This window comes from Chionomys nivalis, chromosome X (genome assembly GCF_950005125.1).
Source record: "Chionomys nivalis chromosome X, mChiNiv1.1, whole genome shotgun sequence".
In the NCBI taxonomy this organism is placed as follows: Eukaryota; Metazoa; Chordata; class Mammalia; order Rodentia; family Cricetidae; genus Chionomys; species Chionomys nivalis.
The window spans coordinates 4,065,538-4,090,466 of NC_080112.1; the positions used below are offsets into that span (position 1 = coordinate 4,065,538).

The 24,929-nt window shown below is 41.1% G+C and overlaps 1 protein-coding gene across 1 annotated transcript in view; it reads left to right on the forward strand.

The window, feature by feature from the left end:
* Cd99l2 (CD99 molecule like 2) overlaps positions 1-24,929 on the forward strand; it is an 85,040-nt gene that overhangs the window by 48,189 nt on the left and 11,922 nt on the right. Inside the window, exons 2-7 of the mRNA XM_057760224.1 lie at positions 6,537-6,599; positions 7,510-7,578; positions 10,865-10,939; positions 17,709-17,780; positions 18,290-18,376; positions 20,532-20,597. Coding sequence (XP_057616207.1) covers positions 6,537-6,599; positions 7,510-7,578; positions 10,865-10,939; positions 17,709-17,780; positions 18,290-18,376; positions 20,532-20,597 — 432 coding nt within the window. The remainder of the gene's footprint in view (positions 1-6,536; positions 6,600-7,509; positions 7,579-10,864; positions 10,940-17,708; positions 17,781-18,289; positions 18,377-20,531; positions 20,598-24,929) is intronic.

Consider the following 24,929-nt stretch of genomic DNA (forward strand, 5'->3'; position numbering starts at 1 on the left):
ATGTAGAGTTTGGTTCCCCAACTCAAATCTCTTCAGTGTACATTGGTTGCCCGATGCATCCAGTCTCAGCATACTGGAGTGTGTTTCCAGGAAGCCAGGGCACGTCACTATGCCGGCATCTAGGTAAGGAAACCAGCCCAAGCGTGGTCACATTACTGCTGTCTAATAGACCCCCATTCAAGTTTCTGTAGCTACGCAAATAATGTCTAGTGTAAACGTTAGCATATATCATTCATCCTAAGTTCTATAACAATTTCTGTGTGTTTTACTCTCATACATATGTGTTTCTCCAGATATGTTTTCTGGCCTATTTCCGGATCAGTTTCAGATATTGTACCTATGATCTCTTCATACATCAACATGTATCTGCTATAAACAATGACATCCTCTTGCTGATAACAAGAGGATTTCCATTAAGATCAGGCGGTTGGATGAGAACCAGCATTCCCATCTGGTCCACAGACCTCATTCACTTTCTCTGATTGCTCCAGTAATGCCCTTTGCAGGTTAGGATCCAATAAAGGAGTATTGGATTTAGCGTTATCATTTCTCTAACCTCAGGATGTAAATCTCTGACTACTTGTTTAGCGCCAAGAGCACTTGTTTTGGGGTTTTTATCTGTTTTTATGGATGCTTTTCACTGATTGCATCCCAAAAGTTCACAATTTTCTTAACATGTTCACTGCCCTTTCTTTCCCCTCTGGTGTCTTTTATGAGTTTGATTGAGTTTCATTGTTTATGCTGTTTTTAATTTTTCTTTAACTATTTTGAGGTTATGTATTTTTATTCAATAATTACTCAGTTTTTGCTGTAGGAAAATGATCTTTTAGATAAAATTTATTTTGGAAAATTAGATTTGAAAAAAATTACAAAGCAGCAGAGAATTCCTATATTCCTCTGTCATTACCATTTACATTAGAACCCGTGCTAATCCTCTGTTATTAGCCAATATCCATATGTTATCAGCTTTTCCTAGTTTCTGTCTAGGAGCCCAAAGCTCATACTGTTTGTCTGAAGTCATTGTTCACATAGGCTCCACAGGCAGGGCTGCTTTCTCAGCCTCTCCCTGATCGCCATGTTCTTAACAGTTGAGAAGGGGGCCCAGTTGGATGTTTTGCACAATATCTCTGAATTGGGGTTTGTCTGTTGTTTTCTTATATTTATATCAAGAATATGAGAATATGTGAGTGTGAGAAGACCATTAGAAGTAAATCACTGTTTTATTTCTGATGGTTTAGTTGCTTTTAAAGATGGTCTCACCATAGCAGGTATGGTGGCACACACCGTTTTAGGCCCAGCACTTAGGAAGCAAAGGCAGGAAGTTCTGTATAAGTATCCATAATTATCCACAATTAGTACTAGGCCTAAGTAACTATCAGACTCATCAGGACACAGAGATGGATGTGTGGTCCACGTCGGAGGACAGCTTCTCTTAGGAATGTGAGCATGCAGATGCCTCTGACATGCCCGCTTCAGTTCCAGGCTGTAGTTGTTTAGATTCCTCCCAACCGTATGCCCAGATTCCCTTTTCTCCATACCCTCTCCAATACATGCTGTCAGTCATCTCTCTGCCAACTGTTGTCAATTAGAATAAAGTTTACCTGGGGGAGTAACTTAGTAGTAGAGCCATGTTTGCCATACACAAGTCCTTCCTTTCCTTTTTGTGGGCAGTCTTGCTAGGTAGCATAGGCAACCTCGAGAGCGTGATCTTCATGGTGTACACCACCATGCCTGGCTGTATTGCTCCTTTAACTTGTGTTTCCCCAAAGACTAGAGTGCTGTACATTATCTTTTTATTCATCTGTTGACCGAAAATATGATTTCTTTGGTGGAATGTCCCTTATCCAGTTTTAACTAGTTTACTCTCTTGCATTGTTTTTTGTGGTGCTGGGAATAGAGTTCTAATTCTGGTCTTCTGTGTTTTCCCACCAGCAGTTCCTGAAGACATTACCTTTAACGCCATGTACATTCTCAAAAAGCAACTGTTAGGGTTACACCTGGGCTTATCTAGGTTGTCTATTTTATGCCACTGATGTTCTATTTTTCTTTCTGACAGCTTTGTAGCATACAGATTGTAGCATACCTTACACAGCTTTTAGATCATTTTGGATTTCTGATTTTATATTTGACTTACCCAACTGTAGTTTGAGGTCAGGGGCATGATGCTTTTATGTTGTCAATGTCTGACCCTCTCACTTTTCATACTGGCCTCCCTCACATGCCTTTCTCTTACTTTCAACTGTGTCCCAGGATCTGTGACTTGTGATTGTTTTCTGTTCTTTAGGTGTTTGTTTAAATCGAGACTCACACATGGGGAAATGGCTCAGTCAATAAGAGTTGGTTCCCCGCATCCATGGTGGGCAGCTAGCAGCCAGCTATAACTCATCTATCTCCAGGGGATTTGACACCAACTTCTGACCCCCAAGAGCACGCATGCATACAATTTTTTTTTGAGATAGCATTTCCCTGTGTAACAGTCCTGACTGTCCTGTCCTGGAACTTAGTCTGTAGCCCAGACTGGCCTTGAACTCAGAAATCCATCTGCCTCTGCCTCCCAAGTCCTGGGATTAAAGGTGTGCACCACCACTGCCCATCTTAATTTTTAAGAATTAAGAACAATCCAAACACACTGAACCTGATAGAAGAGAAAGTGAGAAGTACTCTGCAACGCATGGGCACGGGAGAACACTTCCTACGTATAACCCCAGCAGCACAAACACTAAGGACATCATGAATAAATGGGACCTCCTGAGACTGAGAAGCTTCTGTAAAGCAAAGGACACTGTCACTAAGACAGAAAGGCAACCCACTGACTGGGAGAAGATCTTCACCAGCCCCGCAACTGACAAAGGTCTGATCTCCAAAATATATAAGGAACTCAAGAAATTAGACCGTAAAAGGTTAATCAATCCAATTATAAAATGGGGCACTGAGCTGAACAGAAAATTCTCAACAGAAGAAGTTCAAATGGCCAAAAGACACTTAAGATCGTGCTCAACTTCCTTAGCAATCAGGGAAATGCAAATCAAGACAACATTAAGATACCATCTTACACCTGTCAGAATGGCTAAAATCAAAACACCAATGATAGCCTCTGCTGGAGAGGTTGTGGAGAAAAGGGCACACTCATCCATTGCTGGTGGGAATGCAAACTTGTGCAACCACTTTGGAAAGCAGTGTGGCGGTTTCTCAGGAAAGTCGGGTTCAACCTACCTCTGGACCCAGCAATACCACTCTTGGGAATATACCCAAGAGATGCCCTATCATACAACAAAAGTATATGCTCAACTATGTTCATAGCAGCATTGTTTGTAATAGCCAGAACCTGGAAACAACCTAGCTGCCCTTCAATGGAAGAATGGATGAAGAAAGTATGGAATATATACATATTAGAGTACTACTCAGCAGTAAAAAACAATGACTTCTTGAATTTTGCATACAAATGGACGGAAATTGAAAACACTATCCTGAGTGAGTTAAGCCAGACCCAAAAAGAGGAACATGGGATGTACTCACTCATATTTGGTTTCTAGCCATAAATAAAGGACATTGAGACTATAATTCGTGATTCTAGAGAAGCTAAATAAGAAGGTGAACCCAAAGAAAAACATATAAGCATCCTCCTGAATATTAACCTTCATCAGGTGATGAAAGGAGACAGAGACAGACCAACATTGGAGCACTGGACTGAAGTCTCATGATCCAAAGGAGGAGCAGAAGGAGAGAGAGCACGAGCAAGGAACTCAGGACCGCGAGGGGTGCACCCACACACTGAGGCAATGGGGATGTTCTATCGGGAACTCACCAAGGCCAGCTGGCCGGGGTCTGAAAAAGCATCGGATAAAACCAGACTCGCTGAACATAGCGGACAATGAGGACTACTGAGAACTCAAGAACAATGGCAATGGGTTTTGATCCTACTGCACGTACTGGCTTTGTGGGAGCCTAGGTAGTTTGGATGCTCACCTTAATAGACCTGGGTGGATGTGGGTGGTCCTTGGACCTCCCACAGGGCAGGGAAACCTGATTGCTCTTTGGGCTGAGGAGGGAGGAAGACTTGATTGGGGGGGGGGGGAATGGGAGGTGGTGGCGGGGAAGAGGCAGAAATCTTTAATAATTAAATAAATAAATAAAATAAATTAAAAAAAAGAATTAAGAACAAATGAAAAGTAAAATCTAGAATCTCTATTTGAGACAAAGTATGTGACATTCGTCTTTCTGAATTAAGCTTTTTACATTTAATGTTATAGTCTTGAGTTTCATCTATTTTCTTCATGTAACTGAATAGTATTCAGTTGTGTACACATACCACATTTGAAAAATCCATTTATCCACTCATGGATATCCAGGTTGATTCTAAAACTGGCTATATTCACTCGCGCTGTAAAAGCACATCATCTGTGACGTTAGCTGCGGCCTCTTCACTGTGACATGAGCATGAACAGATATTGAATTTTGTCAAATGCATTAGTGCGTCTATTATGATAATCATGGATTTTTTGTTAGTATTCTACATATTGTATGTATTCCATATAATGATTTAGGATGATTTTTTTTGTTGTTGTTGTTTCGAGACTGCATTTCTCTATAGCTTTGGTTCCTGTCCTGGAACTAGCTCTTGTAGGCCAGACTGGCCTCAAACTCACAGAGATCTGCCTGCCTCTGCCTCCCGAGTGCTGGGATTAAAGGCGTGCGCCACCACCGCCCAGTTTAGGATGATTCTTTTATCTCTGGAACGAATCCTATTTGACAGTGGTGAAAGGTGTTTTTAATGTGTCATTCGATCTTATTTGATAGTATTTGGTTGAGGAGGAATTCTGTCTTTGTATTTATGTTGTCCTGTGGGTTTCCTGTGAAACAAGAAAAAATGAGTTTAGAAACAGTTCCCCCTACCCGGGGGCGTGGGCTGTGGAAAGATTTGTTATCTTTTCAGTTGTGGATAGAATTCCCTAATAGTGAAGTCTGGGAGACTTTTTATTACTGACTTACTCTCTTTAGTTATTTTTTGATCTATTCCTATTTATTTCTCCCTCAGTTGGTCTTGGAAGGTTACATGTGTTTGTGAATTCAGCTATTTCTTCTGTGGGCCTGGAGAGATGGTGCAGCAGTTAAGAACACTACATCTCTAGAGGATATGGGTTTGAATCCCAGTACCCCATGACAGATCACATTCATTCGTAAGTCCAGTTCCAGGGTATCTGACACCCTTTGCTGGCCTCACACAGTGCACAGACATACATGCAAGCAAATGTCAGTCATTTCTTCTAGATTACCCACCTTGCTAATGATTAGCTGTTCATAGCAGGCCTTTAAGATCATTTGTGTTTCTGTGATACCAGTTGTGATGTCTTCTCTTTTATTTCTGAGTTTGTTTGGGTCTTCTCTCATTTTTATTTGTTATTGTAGCTGAAAACTTATGTAAAGATAAAACGACAATGAAAACAAACCAAAACAAAAAGGCCCAGGTGAATAAGGAGTTGAAGTCCAGCCTTAGATACAGGAAATTGGAGGCCAGTCTGGACTCCGTGAGACTGTGGAACCTATCGGGTCAGCTGGCCTTACCCGTGTCCCCAAGGCTGGGGCTAGGCACTCATGTCACCGTGTCCTTCCACTCACACAGCAGGCACTTCGTCTACTGAGCTGTCTTCCCAGCCAGCCTGATTTTCTGCATTCTGTTTCCTTTCTTTCCATTCGGAACTTATTTTCTTTACCCCTTTGCTGTGTTTGGCTTTTCCTTTGTCTTACTTTCTAGCGTCTGAGGAGTACGATGCGAGCATGTGAGACTTTCCCTGTTTGGATGGAGACTTCCTATCAGGACTACTTTGGGTTGGAGTGTATCATGCCTCCGTTTCCCTTTGTCTCCAGTTACTGTTTGCTTTCCCTCCTGATTTTTTCTTTGACTTACTGGTTATCAAGAAGAGTGATGTCTAATTTCTACATGTTTGTGAGATCCTCTAGCTTTCTCTCACTGTTTAGATTTAGTGGCCAGCATTTTGACTTCTTGATGAATTAGCCGCTTTGCATTATTTAATGATCTGTTTCTTTGGACCATGTTGGAGTGCTTGACTTCCGTCCTATTTTTTTCTGATGTAAGTGTAGATACTCTAGCTTTCCTTTGTTTTCCGTTTGCATTTCCATCCCTTATTTTTTAAATGGCATAGATCATGTTAAGAGTATATTTCAGACTGCACCTCAATGGTAGAATGCGTGCTCAGTACATTCTAGGTTCTGGATTCAGTTCTGAGAGACACAAATAATAATAGTAAGAACAAAGAAAATATTTCAGGCCAGGTGGTGGTGATAGAAGTCTTTAAAGAGACAGTAAGGGATGGCGCATGCCTTTAATCCCAGCACTCAGGAGGCAGAGACGTGTGGATCTCTGTGAGTTCAAGGCCAGCCTGGTCTACAAGAGCTAGTTCCAGGACAGGCTCCAAAGCTACAAAGAAACCCTGTCTTGAACCCCCCTCCCAAAAAATTCAGTATTACTGTTTTACTTTAAAAACCACCTAAATTTAAAATTATTTTTTTATTTGTAGGATATGGAGACTTGGATGATTTTAATCTGGAGGATGCACTGAAAGAAACTTCCTCAGTAAAGCGTGAGTCAAGCAAACAATCATGAAAGGCAGCTACCAGTAATCACCGAGGACTGCACTCACCATTTTCCCTTTAGGGAAGCAGACACATTCAAGAAAATTAGCTGCATCTTTGCCATCTGTTTTCTGTTACACGTTCAGGGCTTTTGTCATAGAGACATACATATGTCACCATACTTTATTATTTAATGTATATTGCATGCATGAGAGGATGTGTATGCCCATCTTAGCTTTTTCCATGCTCTACAAAAAGAGAACTTTGACCTGTTTCAGTTTTCTCACTTTTTTGTTTGAAACAGGATCTCTCTCTGGCTGTCCTGAAATTTACTGTGCAGACCAAGTCATCTTTGAACTCACAGAGATCCATCTGCCTCTGTCTCCTAAGTGCTGGAATTAAAGGCATGCACCACAACAGCTTGAACCTACATCATCTGAAAAGTTATTTTCTCGTTTATTTTTATTTCATTTTAAGTGTTTATGTGTACACGAGGGAAGGTGTGATAAGAGTTCAGATACTGTCGAGCTGGAGTTACAGGTGTTTGGGAGCTGCCTGACAGGAATTCTGGGAAGCAAACTTGGGTCCTCTGCAGCAGCAACAGTGACTCTTAAGTACTGAGTGGTACTTCCAGATCCAGAAATCATGCCATTTTATCATTCCTCTCAGTGGGATTCCTTGGAGGCCCTCACCCTGTATACAGTGATCTCAGGAAATGATACCAAGGCTAGTCTCCTCCTGATATGATTTCTGCAAGCCATGAAGCAACACACACACACACACACACATGCACGGGTACACACACATGTGCATGCACACACATGTGTATGCACACACACTTATGTATGCACACACACATATATACAATACATATATGACTTAATTTGCTCCTCTTTTTGTTCTCCCTCCTCCCTTCAGAGAGATGGGACCACTTCAGCACCACAACTAGAAGGCCGGGAACGACCAGAGCCCCAGCAAATCCGGCAGGTAACAATGAAGTGAAAATGAATGAACTTTATGCCCTGGCAATGCTGAAGCATGCATGGGCAGCCCATATCTGGCCGTTCTGTTGAACTTGTCCATATTGGGTTTCATGGTCTAAGTTGATGAGGACGACTGGCCAGGTCTTTTCCTCAAGAGGACACCAGATCTCTTTACAGATGGTTGTGAGCCACCATGTGGTTGCTGGGAAGATCTTTGGAAGAGCAGGCAGTGCTCTTAACTGCTGAACCATCTCTCTAGTAGGCAGCAAGACTTGCCTAAAATGGGACATGAGCAAGGCAAGGTTCTGCTGAGAAGGGAAGTGAGGCATCTTGGGCAGTATCAGAATGAGTTGTGTAGAGGATTTACACATATATGAAAGCCATCAAAGGCATCCATCTGAATATTAGACTTACTTCAGCAGAATACTGTCTGGTTGATTATTATGCCGTATGTTAAGACAGTAAATTTACTTCATTGATGCTTTGGGTGACTGAGATGTAGGCTGCCAGAAACCAGGTACAAGAGGAGGAGAGTCACATCTGACTGAAGCCACAGGCTAGCCATTTAGCCCCCTGGTGGGGTCCGTTCTTACTAACTACAGTATAAATATGAGCTATTCTGGTCTGGCAGAGGGGGACAACCTCAAGCCACAGAAGACCTCTTGAATGGAGATGCTCAAACATTTTCTCTAAATTTTCTAAATTTTTGACGATCTCAAGAGAATTTGTTTATGTGGGTCACATCTATAAATATTTCTCATCTGAGAACTTAAAAATGAAAAACTGTTATTAATCTAAAGAGAATAAAATAACATATGCATCAACATATGTGGCAGATTTCTATGAGAAATAACATTGCTTATAAGATGAACACAATTTAGAGTGTGAGTAATGTCTGGCTTGATAGGATACACCTGGAGTCTGCGTGTGTGTGTGTGTGTGTGTGTGTGTGTGTGTGTGTGTGTAGTGCTTTGAGACAGGATCTTACTATATAGCCTAGGATGGCCTGGGACTCACTAGGTAGATCAGAACTCACTAGGTAGACCAGGCTGGCCTCAAACTCACAGATATCTATCTGCTTGCCTGTGATCCCACACCCCATCCCCAGACACAAGCCTGGGTTTTCTTCCTGTATTACACTGGACCTCAGGAGCTTTTAGCAGCTCAGGATAGCAGCAGATAGAAGAATGGGGACCAGAGATGTGCACCACCTCACCAGGCTCCTCCTGGATTCTTATATCCAGTAGAAAAAGGAAACAGAACTTAATGTGACTTTGAGACTAGTTGAGACATCCTCCTCAGACAGGACACCAAAGCCCAAACAGTGGTTTTTTTTGTTGTTGTTTGTTTTGTTTTATCCCAGAATAAATGTGTGAAGTGTAACTCAGCTCCATTGAGCCCCATTGGACTCTCCTGTTCTTGGAACTGGTCTTCTGGCCATTCATTGTTTACTAACACCATGCACTGGTCACTTGGAAACACTGGTGCACTGACTAATGCACGTGCCCATATTTCACTCTGTTGTATTTCAAAGTCCCACTGATTAGCATTGCCACCTGCCTCACTGAAAAAAGCCCTCGGCAAGTTAAACACAGTACCCTAAATAAACTTAGCAGTTTAAAGCATTTAATTTTTTCTAAGTTTACCTGTGATGACTCTCACATTTGTCTTTACTAAGTGTTTTTAAAAGTGTTTGAAATTTTATTTTGATTTGGCTTTGGATTGGAGAAAAATTTACTTATTTCCTTTTTTATAGTCTGACAATGTAGCCAAGGCTAGCCTCCAATTTGTCTCTTTCTTCCTCTGAGGTTAAGGTGTGTACCATTATTCCTAATACTGTTTTTTTTTTATTTGTACGTCATCATAGAGTAAGCCCCATGTTCTGTTCATCCAGGCTCGGTTTGTGTACCTGCCGTTCTAGTCAGATGTGGATAGTTCCATCACTGAAGCACCCTCTGACCCCCCTGGACAATCACAGCTGTCCTTCACTTCCATCCTCCTTTCCCCTCTTCCTTAATTCCTAGCTGCCACTAATCTGTTTTCCATTTATGAAATGTCATTTCAAGAAGGTTATGTAAATGTGATGCAAAAGTAGACAACCTTTGGGAGTTGGCTTTTTTTGTGTAGCTTAATTCAGTTGGGGTGCATCCAACTTGTTGCGTGTATCAATAGTTTATTTTTATTGGGGAAGAGTTTTCATAGTTTGGAGGTACCAAAGTTGGCATAGTGCTTTCTGTGTGGAAGGAGTTCTGAGTTGTGTCTAGTTTGGGAATACTACTATGAGTAAAGTTGCTGTGGAATTTCTTGTGTGGCTGTATTTGTAAATGTAAGCTTTCCTTTCTCCAGGAATAATGCCCAAGAGTGTGATGGCTAGACCAGGTGGTATTCTCATACTTTAAAAACAAAAAAACAAAAAAACAAAAAAACAAGAAGTGGTTGATTCTTCAAGGAAGGTTATATTAGTCTCCATTCCCTCTAGCATTCTGTGAGGGATCCAGTTTTTCTACAATTTAGCCACCTTTGTGTAGAAGGTTATGTATTGCTGTGAATATGTTTTATTGCTACTGGTTAATAAAAAGGCTGCTTTCGACAAATGGCTTAACAGAATATAGCCAGTCTGGAAGAGGTATATATAGAGAGAGTAGGCGAAATCAGAGAGAAGCCATGTAGCTGCCCACAGGAGACAGATGCACCAGGACCTTGCCAGTAACCACAGCCACATGCTGATACATAGATTAATAGAAATGGGTTAATTTAAGATATAAGAGTTAGCCAGAAATACGCTTAAGCTATTAGCCAAGCAGTATTGCAATTAATACAGATTTCTGTGTGATTATTTTGGGAGTCTGGGTAGCTGGGAAACGAACAAGCAGCCTCCTCAACCCCTTTGGGGGTTTTCACTATTTGACATCCTAACCATTGTATTGGAGCTTTACCTGTGATCCACATGCTTATTTGTCCAGCGTATTTCTTTTAAGTGGAATGTTTGTTTATGCATATTCCAGTTTTTAATTCACCTTAACTCATCATCTAAAATGAAAAAATGAAACATGGTTGTTGTTTCAACTTGTTTTTGACCTGGGACTACTAACACTACCTTTAATCCCAGCACTGGTGAGGCAGAGGAAGGTGGATCTCTGTGAGTTGGAGGATAGTCTGGTCTACTGGGTGAGTTCCAGGATGCAGTAAGAGCCTATTTCAAAAATAAATTATGTCTGGCTTGTCCTTTCATCTTGTGCCCAGTTGTTAATCAGATTGCTGTTTCCTTTGTGTTTTGGGGCCCTCTGAAGGAAATAATTTTGACTTGACTGATGCATTAGCTGATGGAGATGATGGGCGCCGAAAACCAGGTACAGGAGGAAGAGGTGAGTCCTTACTGGCTGAACTACAGGCTAGCCCTAGCACTCTCTGCTGGCTCTGTTCACTTTTATTTTATTGGTCTGGTTATATTTGGGGGTATTTATTTTTCATGTGCATAGGTATTTTTGCTTGCATGCATGTCTGTGGACTACATGCATGCAGTGCATGTAGAGGCCAGAAGTCACTGAATCTTCTGGAACAGCAGTTACAGATGGTTTTGAGCCATCATGTGGCTGCTGGGAATCAAATCCAGGCCCCTGGAAGAGAAATCAATACTCTTAACCATGGAATCACCTCTCCAGCCCTGAATCTGTCTTATTGACTTTAACAGCCCTGTGTACCACAGGAGAACCCTCAGACAGAGGCATTTAAGCATTTTGATCTTCATACTTCCCTAGTTATTGAGGATCTCAAGAGATTTTGTGTGTATTTTATCTATTGATGTTTATTATGTAAGAACTTAAAATGGAAAAGACTTCACTAATCAATTGAAACTTAGCATTAAAGACGTGCACATGCTGGCTGTGGTGGTGCACACCTTTAATCCCAACACTTGGGAAGCAGAGGCAGGTGGATCTCTGAGTTTGAGACTAGCCTGGTGTACATAGTGAGTTCCAGGACAGATGAGTTACATAGTGGGACCCTGTCCCCAAAATGCATATTATCATACTTTAGACTTTCTTACTGTTGAGTTTTAAGAAGTCTTTACATATTCTAGACATTAACTCTTAGATATGTCTATTCTATATATTACATTTTTGTTCTTTGTTAAAGAAACTTTAACAAAGTCTTCTCTGGAGTGAACAGTTTGAAGTTTGATTGATTATGCTTCTTCTACAAGGTCTGAGAGCTAGAAACTCTGTATTCCTGGGCCCCATAGGTTTTCCTATCTTTTTTCCTTAAAAGTCTTTTTATTTACTGTGAACATCAAATTGCTCAAAATTGCTCCTTTGTGAATAAGGCTACCTTTCTTTTGAGTTGCTTTAGAAACTCTGAAAAAACCCAATTTTTGTTTGTTTAGTGTGTTTTGACACAGGGTCTTGCTGTGTAGCTCTGTCTGGCCTGGTACCCAGTTTGGCCTCAGAATCACAGGGATCTACTGTGGATCTACTGTTTTAGCATCTCCAGGGCTGGGATTATAAACCTGCTAGACCTTTTGTGTTTTATTTAGTGTTCTTGTGTTTTATTGAGGATCTTGCATACATATTTATAATAGATATAAGTCTGTATTTCCTTTGTCAGGTTTTGGCATAAAAGTAATGATGTAAGTATGATTTACTAATTTCCTAGGTATTTCCTGATCCACTGAAGTTGACCATCAGGATAAAGCATCATAGGTCCTATTTAGCCACATTCTGGTCTCAGTGTCTCCTACAAAGTAGCAATCCAGATGTCACTTGGTGCCAGGGTATCATTTGAAATCTGAGGTTCTGTGAGCTTCCTTTTGCTGCTCTTGTAGGGATGAATGACCACACACCTTGTTGCTTAAACAACAGACATGCATCTTATAACCACTGAGGGGAAATGCAGAAGGAATATGATAGGCTGCAGTAAGCATCGTAGCAGGACTGCATTCCTTTTGGAGGCTGTATGGGAGAATTTGTTTCTTCACTTTTTGTCACCTACATTCTTTGGCTTATGGCTACTTCTTCCATCTTTAAAAACATGAACATGTTAGAGTTTTCTTTTTTCCAGTTTGTCTGTTTTTGTGTATTTGTTTGTAGCCCAGGCTGGTTTTAAAACTCCTTATATAGTTCAGGCTGCCCATGAACTCCTGATGCTCCTGAGTCTGCCTCTCAAGTGTTGGGATTGTAGGTGTGCCCCACCACACTGGCTTTTTAGGATCTTCTTTGCTTACAGTCCTGTCACCTCCACACACAGTTGAGCATCCTTCACATTTGGATGTCTTTTCTTGTTCTTGCTGGTACAGCTGGTACTCTGTTGAATAGAACTGGTAGAGTGGGCAATCTTTGTCTTGTTCCTCATGTTAGAAGAAAAGCTTTCAGTGTTTGACCCTTCACTGTGATGATACCTGTTCCCTTATCCTATGTGGCCTTCATTTGATTCAATGACACTACTTTTGCCATAGTTACTTTTCTAGGTGTTGTGAGAAAATGAGAAAAGCAGCTTAAGGGAGGGTTGGTTTTGTTCAGTTTGAGAGAGTACAGCCTATCATGGTGGAGAAGACACAACATCAGCAGCATGAGTTTGTCACATTGCATCCATAGTCAAGAAGCAGAGAGAGATAGAGAGAGATGACAGCTTGTGCTGAGGTCACTTCATGCTTTTTGTACAGTCCAGAAGGTGCCATCCACTGTGGGTGAATCTTTTCAAGACAATTAGCCTAGTCAAGACAATCCCTTACCACATAGGTAGAGGCCTGCCTCCAGGATTGTTCTATAGCTCCTCAAGTTAACAACTGAGATTAACCACCCCATAACTTCTATAGCTAATATGTTGAGAATTTTCATCAAAAAGCTGTTCAGTTTTATCAAAGTCTCTTTTGTGCCTACTGAGATGATTACATGATTTCTATGCTTCATACTTTAATGTTTATTGATGTAAGTTCTGCTGAACAATCCTTGTATCCCAGGCATAAATCCAGTTTTGATCATGGTGTGTAATCTTCTAAGTGTGCTGTTGAATTCAGTTAATTCAATTCAGTTAATTCTGCTAATGCTTTCCTGATGGTTTTTGTCTCTGTTCATGCAATTTTGCTTGTTTGTGGCATTCTTGTCTGGCTTTGGCATGAGGGTCATGTTGGTCTCATGAAGTAAATTTGGAATTATTCCCTCCTCTTCAAATCTGCAAGAATTTGAGAAGGATTAGCTTTAATTTTTCTTTGAGTTCTTCAAAGAATTCATATTTATAGCCATCTGTTTCCCAGATATTTCTTTGTTGGGAGGTCTTTGATTATTCAAATTTTAAATGATTATTCATCTGTTTATATTTTTAGTTTTCATAATCAAGTCTTAAGTGTTTGTGTGCTTCCAGAACTCTGTTCAATTTGTTGGAATATATTGTCCATTGTATTTATTTAGTAGTAGTTGCAACATCTCCTCTCTTATTTATAATTTTGAATGATAATGGGGATGATCTATCGGGAACTCACCAAGGCCAGCTGGCCGGGGAATGAAAAAGCATGGGACAAAACCGGTCTCGCTGAACATAATGGACAATGAGGACTACTGAGAACTGAAGAACAATGGCAATGGGTTCTTGATCCTATTGCATGTAATGGCTTTGTGGGAGCCCAGGTAGTTTGGATGCTCACCTTAATAGACCTGGATGGAGGTGGGTGGTCCTTGGACCTCCCACAGGGCAGAGAAACCTGCTTACTCTTTGGGCTGAGGAGGAAGGAAGACTTGATTGGGGGAGGGGGAGGGAATGGGAGGTGGTGGCGGGGAAGAGGCAGAAATCTTTAATAATTAAATTAATTAATTAAAAAAAAGAAAAAGATTTTTAAATTTTGTTTACTTTTTTTAAAAAGCCAACTCCAGCTTTCCTTCCCTTCTTCTACCCATTTCTTTGTCTCCTTTTGTTTTGTGGAACAAATCTAAGACATCATTGTAAATAAATGTATGCTTACCTCTGAACTGCACCTCCAGCTCACCGAACTTGAGCTCCATTAAAGCTTTCTATGGCTTTTCTTTTCTATAATCCGTTGTCCTTCTTGCTTTCTCCATATTCTCCTGCTCCTTCTGTGCCTCTTCTTCCTTGTCTTCCCTCTTTTAGACTGGGTCTTACTCTCTTAGTAAGTAATCCTGGCCAGTCTCTAATGCAAGCTTCCTGAGTGCTGGGCGTGTACCATTTTACCGGGACTTTCCAGCTTTTTAACAGTTTTTTTCTCTTAAGGGTCACGGTTCTGTTGTCAAACGTGTGAACTCTTTACCAAGCATTCAATTCTGAAATACTTCCCTCTGAACTTTTTGTGATTTTATATTTAAGCAAATGTAATCCATCCATTAGCATTTAATTTTATATAAAATGAAACCCATTGCTTTTTATTTTGGAAGTCTAATTATTCCAACACCTTTTGCTGAAAAGATTCTTTCCTCTGTTGAGTTGCTTTGCATATGTATAAAAAAAACCAAAGCAGATCTGAGGTCTTTTGAGCTCTTCATTCTACTCTGTTGCCCTGTGTATCTATCTGCCACATCTTGACAACTGTAACTATAAAATGAGCCTTAATACTAAGTAGAGTGATTCATCCCACTTTATCCTTTTCAAGGTTTTGAAAAGCTAACCTAAGGTTTCTGCCTTTCCAGAAAAATTTTACATCAAATTTGACTATTTCTAGAAAAATAAATCAGTAGGACTTTTATAGGCTTGCACTGAATGTGCATGCGTGCGTGCGTGTGTGTGTGTGTGTGTGTGTGAGAGAGAGAGAGAGAGAGAGAGAGAGAGAGAGAGAGAGAGAGAGAGATCAATGTGGGAGCTGACATTTCACTCTGTTGAGTTCTCCATTCCATGAAATCAGTATGTATCTCTGTTTAGATTCTCTTTATTTATAACTTTCTACCTACAGGCTTACTTTATCTGAATATAGTAGTTTCCACGCTGTTTTAAAGGTATATATTTCATTATTTTGTTTTCTTTTACTTTATGAATGATGGATTTTGGATTCCATATGTTCATTGCTATTACATGTTACTGCCAGTGATTCCATTCCCAAGATGCTGCTGAGTTCTCTCACTAGTTCCCCTGTTTACATTCTTTGTGGTTTTCTGTGAAGATGATCCAGTCATCTGCAAATATGGACAGACTGATTCCTTCTTTTACAATCTGCATGTTTTCTCTGCTTTTAGTTGTAGAACTTGTAGCGCTGTGTGACAGTGAGCTTGCTTTGCTCCTGATCTTACAGGAAGACAAGTCAGTCTGAAAAACCCAGGGACTTCTCCTTTATTCCTAAATTGGTGCAGAAGGCCTTTTTTGTAAAATGTTCTAGATCTTTTCATGTCAGTGATATGCCTATATGATGTTTCCTCTCTAGGTGGTGCATTGATTTATTTTCAGCTCTTATATAGCTGAAGTCTCACATTTCCATGGTCTAAACAATTATTGAAACCCCAAGCTGTCTGTCTTGCCTGTCATTTATTGTGACATCTCATTCATATATATATATGAATATATATATGATATATATATATATATATATATCACTGTACTTTGTTTTGATTTCCCACCTCTCTCTTACCTCCTCTTTTTTATTTGTTTGTTTTCTTCTGTGCATCTTGTGAATGTCTTGTGCCTAAGGAGGACAGAAGAAGGTGTGAGATTCCATGGACTGGAGTTACAGACAACTGTGAGCAGACATTTGGGTGCTGGGAATTGAACCTGGATCAAAGTCATTAGTGCTCTTAACCATGGAGCCATCTCTTGAGCTCATGTCCATTATTTCTTTTGACGCTTATGCTTTCCTCTCCACTAAATATCACCAAATATAGTGTCACAAATGTTTACCAAACTGTTTGAAAATAGCTTTTATCTTTAGATCTCTGATCTATTTGCGACTGATTTTTATATATGGTATAACATGACGGGCAGTTTCGCTCCTTTGCTTCTATGGTTATGCTGTTTATTTCTGTGTATTGGCTGTAGCAGTGTCATTACCTTTCCCTTTGAATGTCTTCAGTTAGAGAAATAATCATGGAAAATTCTAAAGTTTAATAGAAGAAACTGTAGTGGCATTTCAATTGTATTTTAATAAATAAAGCTTGCCTGAAGATCAGAGAGTAAAACAGCCCCACTGGTCAACCTTACAGACAAGGCAGTGGTAACACACACCTTTAATCCCAGTAATCACACTAGTTTGTCATAGAAACCGGGCAGTGCATGCCTTTAATCCCAGTGGTGCACACCTTTAATCGCAGCCCTAGAGAGGAATATAAGGTAGGAGGAAACAGCTCTCAGCCACAGTCTCATTCTGAGATTCCTGGGGGCAGGATCACCATTTTTGTACTGAGGTAGAGGTAAGAGCCTGTGGCTGGCTATTTTTCTTTTCTTTCTTTTTTTTCCTTGGTTTTTCAAGACAGGGTTTTACTGTAGCTTTTGGTTGGTTCATGTCCTGGAACTAGCTCTTGTAGACCAGGCTGGCCTCGAACTCACAGAGATCCACCTGCCTCTGCCTCCCAAGTGCTGGGATTAAAGGCGTGCGCCACCATTGCTTGGCCTGTTTTGCTTTTCTAACCTTCAGGTTGAACCCCAATTTCTCTCTCGGAGTTTTAATTAATTGCGCTTCAAGAAACTATTTAAATCTTCGTGAGTGCCATGTAACTGCTGTAAAAGGAAGCCATATTTCTAAAAGAATCTGCTATGTGTATCTGTGTCTGTATCTTAACCTCTTTCAGTTTGTACATCGTAGAAAGTGCCAGTTCACTCATCTCCAGGCATTTTCTGTAGTTCAGTTTCTGATTAATAGTGGAGGAAACCATGGTTGAAACTCTTGGGGTTCATGCTTACGCTCTAGAACTCCCTAACCCATGTGCTCAGGATATCTGGGATCATGTTCTAGCCTGTGCTCGTAAAGGAGTGAGATGTGGAGCTGCATTCTTCTCTCAGTCCCCGTCCTATGAAGAAGAGTGGTCAGAATCTCACGTAAAACCTTTTCTATCTCTTTCGCAGCTTTTCCCAAGTGATTATGAGGTCATACAGGGCTTCAAGCCCTGAGACAAGAATACACTATTTTCATGGTGTGACTTCTTAAAACTATGATGTGAGTATACATTTTGTTATTAAATGTATGACTCTTGCTGTCTTCCCTCCCGTTTTCAGAGAGATGGGACCATGTCACCACTACCACAACTAGAAGGCCAGGAACAACTAGAGCACCATCAAATCCCATGGGTAAGACAAGCTCTCTGAGGAGAGAAGTAAGGAAGGATTTTCTCATCATCTACTTGTTTTAGTCAGGGTTTCTATTGCTGTGATGGGACACCATGACCAAAACCAAGTTGGGGAGGAAAGGGTTTATTTTGCTTACACTTCCACATCACTGTTCATCACTGAAGGAAGTCAGGACAGGAACTCAATCCTGGAGGCAGAAGCTGATGCAGAGGCCATGGAGAGGAGCTGCTTACTGACTTTCTCCCCATGGCTTGTTCAGCTTGCTTTCCTATAGAACCGAGAACCACCAGCCCAGGGATGGTACCACCCACAATGGGCTGGGCCCTCCCTCACCAATCACTAATTAAGAAAATGCCCTACAGGCTTGCCTACACCTTGATCTTATGGAGACAATTTCCTAAAAGGGGTTTCTCCTCTCAGATGACTCTAGCTTGTATCCAGTTGACAGAAAAACTCACCAGGACAATGTGTGATTGTTTTGTTTGCTTGTTTTGTTTTGTGGTCCCCAGAACCAGATGGTTTTAACTTGGCTGATGCCTTGGATGATCAAAATGATCTTGATGACCGCAAAAAACCAAGTGTAGGAGAAGGAGGAGGTAAGACCTAGCTGCTTGAATTTACGGACCAATTCCACAGTTCCCGGGAGGGTCTGCTTTGTTGTCTGTAATAGCATTCATTGCCATCTAGAGAACTGTAGATCAGGCCACTGCAAGTTGCAGAACCCTACATTAGTCATGCTGAAACTTTTTGATTTATGGATTTCCCAAATTATGGGGAATCTCAATAACTTTGTCTATATGGGTCATATCCCTCAGTGTTTATCATCCGTATATTTAAAACTTAAAAGAACAGTATTATCGGTCTAAAATGATTAACACTAAAGCCACACATATTAACATAAATAGCACAGTTTATGAGAAATTACTATGCATGGCATGATGAAAAGCAGTTTAGTGAGAAGAGTGGCATTAGTTTACATTTCTTAGAAATTTCTAGAATGCTTATCTTTCTAGGAGATACCTGGATTCTCATATTCAGATATGTACCTTGAAAGCTGTCTTCTGATCTGCACATGTGTCCTGTGGCACATGCATGCCTGTGCATGCACGTTTAGGTGTGCATGCACACACATATAGACACACAAATAATAAATACAACTAAATTTAAAGGGATTTTAAAACAAATATGTAAAAGAACAACAAATAAAAGTGTTTTAGTAACTCTTCCCCACCCAGTCACCCTTTAGTCAATTTTCTAGCTGCCCTGACCAAATACCTGACAGCAAACAGAGGAGTTCATTCATTCATTCGGCTGGCTTATGGTTTCAGAATTGATTGGGTCCCAACAAGACTCAACTGGTCATGTTGGATCCACACTCAACATGCACAGAGAAAGAGACAGGAAGTGGGCTAGTGAAACTCAAAGGTCACTTCCCAGTGACATATTTCCAAAAGGTGGGGCTCAAGTGTCCCAACACATGAGCCTATATGGTCATTTCCCATTTGAACTGCAGCACCCATTCAATGGACTTGTGCCCATTTGTTGTTTTGAAACATTGCAGGTTAGTTTGGAAAACCTTGTCTTGAGGTTTCTCAAGCTTCAGTGTAATGCCACACTTCATTATGAAAACCCAAAAGCCACATCTACTACTAATACCACCCATGTCACTGGAGAGTCTTCATGTCGTGGGATGCTATTAGACTCGCAGTAGCTGATAAGGGCCTCACTTAGAATCCCATTGACAAGTACCATCAGTGTCTGGCCTGAACTGATAAACTCATTTCATTCAGTTTTAAGAAATGCTTCCCAAATAATCAAGTTGGTACAGCATTCATTGTGCAACAAGAGTGGTCTCTTATGACACAAAGCAGATAAAAACAATTAGAACAATCATACAAGTGACTTTTGTGAATCGCCTCTAGTACTTTAGAATACAGCAGAAAGGCTTTAAGCACGCTTTGTATTTCAGCGATAGGACATTCAGGAAGACGTGCACTTAATAGTTGACTATAAACAACAATTCTGCTTCTTGTGTTAGATAGCTATGATTGTGTCACAAATCATGAGAAAGTTAGACTTTTTTTTTAAAAAAGAAATTAGTTATGATTTCCTTTGTTGGGTTAAGAAGCTTAGTTTCCTATGTAGAGTCTCAGATAGCTGCAGTCCAGGTACTGGGATGGGATCTCATCTGGGCTAAGGTTCTCTTCATAACAAGGTCATGTAGTTTGTTGATGGAGTGTATTTCCCTTCAGCCATAGAGATAGTGGCCCCTTTAAGATCAGTAGGAGAAAGAGAACAGATTTCAGCTTCCCGTTTCTGAGCTCAGGGAAGCCCAAAACAAGCTTGGAAAGAGATCCCTTTGTTAAGTCAGGCTCTTAATTACTTTGACAAAAATCTCATCTTTGGCATATGATGCAACTTAATCACTAGGATTATGTTCATTTTCCTTGTGGTCACACCAATACTCGAGGTGACTGGAGGTTACATTGGCAGTGGCAATCTTAGGGCCTCCTGGAACTTAGCCTATCATATCTATTCTCTTTCTTCTCTCTCATCTTCCTTCTCTTCCTTCTTCTCCCCCATCTCTCTTTAGTTTTGGCACCAGGCATGGTTCTCAGGGCCTTATATGTGCTGTATCACTGAGCCATACTTCCAGTACCACGAAGAACATCCAAGTGTCATTGGCAACATTTATTAATCCGATTTCTTGATTCTGAAATAGTTTTGTCACTGAAATGTCTTTTTTTCTAGGTTTTTCAGACAGGGATCTTGAGGACATACTGGGAGGTGGAGGATACAAACCTGATAAGAATAAAGGTAGGAAGATTTCTTCATCCAACCTTACACACCTAATTCTCATTCAAATACTGACCAAGTAAAGCCTGCCATTCTTACCCAGCCTCTGGAAAATAAGCCTTAGACATTTCCACTTGTTACTTGGGGTGGCTTGTCACTCTTGGGATTGGGGGCCCATTTGTAAGCCATCCTGGAGAAGCTGCCTTTTTCTTTCTGGATTTTTAAGCCAAGGCGCTGCCTGAGGTAGTGTCCCCAGCATGACAGAAGGATATTTATGAGACAACACCAAAAGCCTGTGGTAGGACAGTCAGAGGCGTCATGGCATTAACAAGACAGCCTGCCCTACTTGGAGATCCAGTTTTCTGTGCAGTGGGAAGGTGCAAACGTCACATGAGAATTATTTTAAAGAAGCACCTAGCAAATCAGACCATTTAGTAGTACCTTTGCATTAAAAATCGTTTAGGACTGGTAAAAGTTTTCAAATGGTTCCAGAAGGCTCCTGTATTCTCCTTACCCAGTTTCTCCCAAGGATCTTTACTGCAGGTCCACAGTCATAGATTATTTACAATAGGCAGCTAACATCTGTACAATAAAGTCACCCACTCACCTTCTGGGGATTTTGTCAGATCTCATCTTACATGCACTGGCTTGTGTGTATGTGTGTGTGTGTAAAATTTTATCACACGTGTAGATCTCAGTAGCCATCACCACAGCTGGGGAGACATAATAAATCCTCTTCTTCATGCTGCCCCCGAATAGTCACGTCCTTTCCAAAGTCACATGTTTGCAGTTCCCCCAGGTAGTGATGATTGGAAGCTTTCATCATTGCATAAGTCAAATTGTGTCTTAAGCGTGGGGTGTGAGGTGTGAGCAGACTTGTGGTGTGTTGATGTTGGAACCTGTAGGTGTGGAACGTGACAGCTGCGACCTCTTGACTACTGTCAGCTGTGATAAGATGTTAGGTGTGGTGTTTGAAACCCTTTCCTTATTAGTCCCTGCTGTGATGAGAAATCGTGGCAGTGTCCGAAGGCTGCAAGTTGTGAGTGTATCTGGGTCAAACACTTTAAGGGTCCCTCCCCACGTCCTGGCTGAAGTAGTAACATTTGCTTCTTTCTTGCAAGCACCATGCCTTTCTTAGGGGAACAGTGTTCCCTTTTGCTTAAAGTGTACTGTAGTCACATTTGTCCCCAGCAACGCCTTTCCAGATGGTGTCATCTCTAGGAAAAAGCCCTCAAAACCTCTAAATGAAACTTCCAGGTGTCAGGAGAACATGGAGCATTTAAAGGGCAAACCCAGCAAATGAGCCAATTACTCCTGGGTGACAATTGGTATTTCCAGATGGGGAGATGAGAGCAGCGGTTGCGTGTTAGCTTGCACAGGATTGAAAGTCTGAGTGACATGCCAGGGGCTTTTCTTCATTAAAAGTACTTCTTTTAGCAAGGAAGAAGTGTTAGGAAATTCTTTAATTAGGCTCCTATTGGAGCTTGTCTTGTAAAGAATAATCAATTGTTGGCTTCAGTTATTGCCTCTGTCATCATAGGTGTCAGGGACATGGATGAGATTCACAGACACCGTCCCTTACACCAAAACAAGCTCCCGAAGGGGGGTGAAGGGAAAGCATCACATTTACATAAATTATAAACTCAATTAGTGCACTTCCCAGACTTGAGTCTTCAAGACATAGCCTCAGTTGTCGTTCTAGAGGGGATTTCTGAAGGAATATATTATCTCTTGTGTGGTTTCCTCAAGATAGCATTATGGCAGTCTGTGTCTGGCTCAAAATGTGTTTGTTACGGGGTCCTCTTGCATCTATTAAAGTGAGTTGCTTGTAAACCCTCTACTTCTTTCTTGCCCTTCCTGAACTCAGATTGTTGCCCTTGTTTGCCAACAGCCTCCTTCTTTTTCTAGCATGGATGGAAGAGGTTCCAGAAAGGTCTCTTTGGATTTGTTTCCGCAATCTTTCCAGCTGTAACCTGAGGAAATAGGCTAGAGTGTCTACTGCTCTACAGTGTAGAGATGGGGCAGACACTTCCGGGCCCACCACACACGGGGAGTGTGGCATGAACGGAGGGGGATTCTGAGGAACTCCCCTTAATATGTGAACTGGGTGTTTTACTGACCCTTATCAGATCGGGGCAAGAGAATGCCAGGGAATGGATGACTGGGGGAGTTTCTGCGGCAGTGAGGGTACCTTCCCTGGTGGTTAGCCCAGGCAGTCAGTATGTTTTGACATGGTTTTTCCATTCGATTTTATTTGTTGACTGGAAGTCATTTGCAGCAATGTCTTTCCCTTTTTTTGTTTATTCTTTTTTTTTCCTGGCAGGGTCTTATTTTGTAGCCCCAGCTTGCCTGGACGTCATGAGTTTCCTGCGTTAGCCTTCTAGATGCTAGAGGCACCACCATTCACAGCGTTATTCATTGATTTAAAACATTATACTTCTCTTTTTGAGACAATAAAAGCACATTAAAAAATATCTAAAAGCTCTAGCTGTGTCTTGTTGGAAGTCTGGGACACTCACAATGTCCTTAAACACTTGAATACCTCCCCAGCAGTTGTAGACATAATCACTCTACTGTTCCACGGTTCTGTGTGTCCTTGACAACCGAATGCGTCAGGCACTCAGTGTGAGCCACGAGCTGGGCTGCCGTCAGAGAGGGGCAAGCACGTGCCTTGTGTCCCTGTCTCTCCTGGTAAGTGGCTCTGTAGGATTCAAGGCTGACATCCATCTGTGCATTGTTGTCTTTGTATCTGAGACTTCTCTGTGCACAGCAGAGCTTTTTCGCAGCATCTTACTCCATTCTCTTTTGCTCTAATAGAATGCCCAAGGCAGAGTAATTAAAAAAGGAAAGAAGTTTGTTTACCTCACAGTTCTGGGAGCTAGAAGGCCAAGAGTGGTGGCTATCTGCTTAATCTCATGTCGTACCCTAACATGGCAGGGAAGCAAAAGGGCGATTGGGTTTTTACAAAGAGAGCCTGCCCTTGTGTTTTGTCTCATGGGTCTGCACTCAATCTTTGTGAATTCAATCAGAACAAAGCATTTGTCCTAGTCATATTTTTCATTTCCTTGAATCTGTGTGTTATTAGAAACTCAATATATTTTGTGATCTCCTGCTCCCATTTTTTCTCATTGTTTTGTAACAATTATTTTATATTATAGAGCCCTTTTTCATATATTACCAAACATTTTATTTAGTTACTTGACAGTTGATGGACCACTGTACCAAAGGTCATAATGAACGAAGTATGTTGCTGTGAACATCTGTACACAAGTACAGAGAAGTTTTGACATGGGCACAATTTTCAACTGTCTCAAGGATGCCTGGGCATTATGCTCAGCATCTGCTGGGGCCTCTGTGCTGGGTCCAGACATGATGAGAAGGATCGCCTGGAAGACAGAGCAAACATGCTGCCTTGTGTCTCTCATCCTTTTTTGATAAAGCCCCAGAGGTCAACCTGAGAGCTCCACCCTCATGACCTCGTTTAATCGTAATTATTTCCCAAAGGCTTTCCTTTCAAATACCATTAACATATGACCCTAAAGATCAAGCTTCTGGCAGCAGGAATTCTAGGGAACATATTCAAACCGTGGAAGTGATATTGTTAGTGCATGCCATAACTTTCTTTCATGTTTCCAGGAGCTGCTAAGTGTTTCCACGGAAGCTGGGCAATTTCTTACCCTTACTGGCAATGTATGAGGCTTCGAGTTTCTCCACATCCGTCTTTTCATTTCCTCCCCTCCTAAAGTGTGGGGATGTTATGGCATGCTGAGATTCATTTGCATTTTTCTGCTAATTAAGTTTCCTTCTCTGATACGTATTTGTCAGTACTGGGGGAGTTATTATTTGACTTTTTTGTTTGTATATTTGTTTTTTGTTTTGAGAAGGGCCTCTGCTCCCAGTTCCTCTACTTCAGTCTGCTAAGTGTAGAGATTACAGGCATGTGATTTCCCTTCATAGGTACCCCAGGTTTCTCTCTCCCTTTTCTCCCCATCTCACTCTTTTGTTTGGTCTCTGAGACTGAGGCATCCTATAGCCCAAGCTGCCCTTGAGCACATAATCCTTCTGTATTAGCCTCCTTGTGCAGGACTTTAAGTGTGTGCTACCACAAGCAGTTCATTGCTCTTATTTATAATGCTTTTGAGGCACAAGTGTCTCTGCCTCTCTTTCTCTGACTCTCTCGTCTGCTCTCATTCACTTGCTCAATTTTGCTTATATGTTTACTACTGGAGCTCTTACTTTTCATAGAATCTTTTCTATTTTGCATTTTGGACTTTATGATCATGTTTAAATGATCCCCTTTGTTCCTAAGATGGTATAAATGATGTCCTAAAATGTTTTGTGGTCTTATAATTT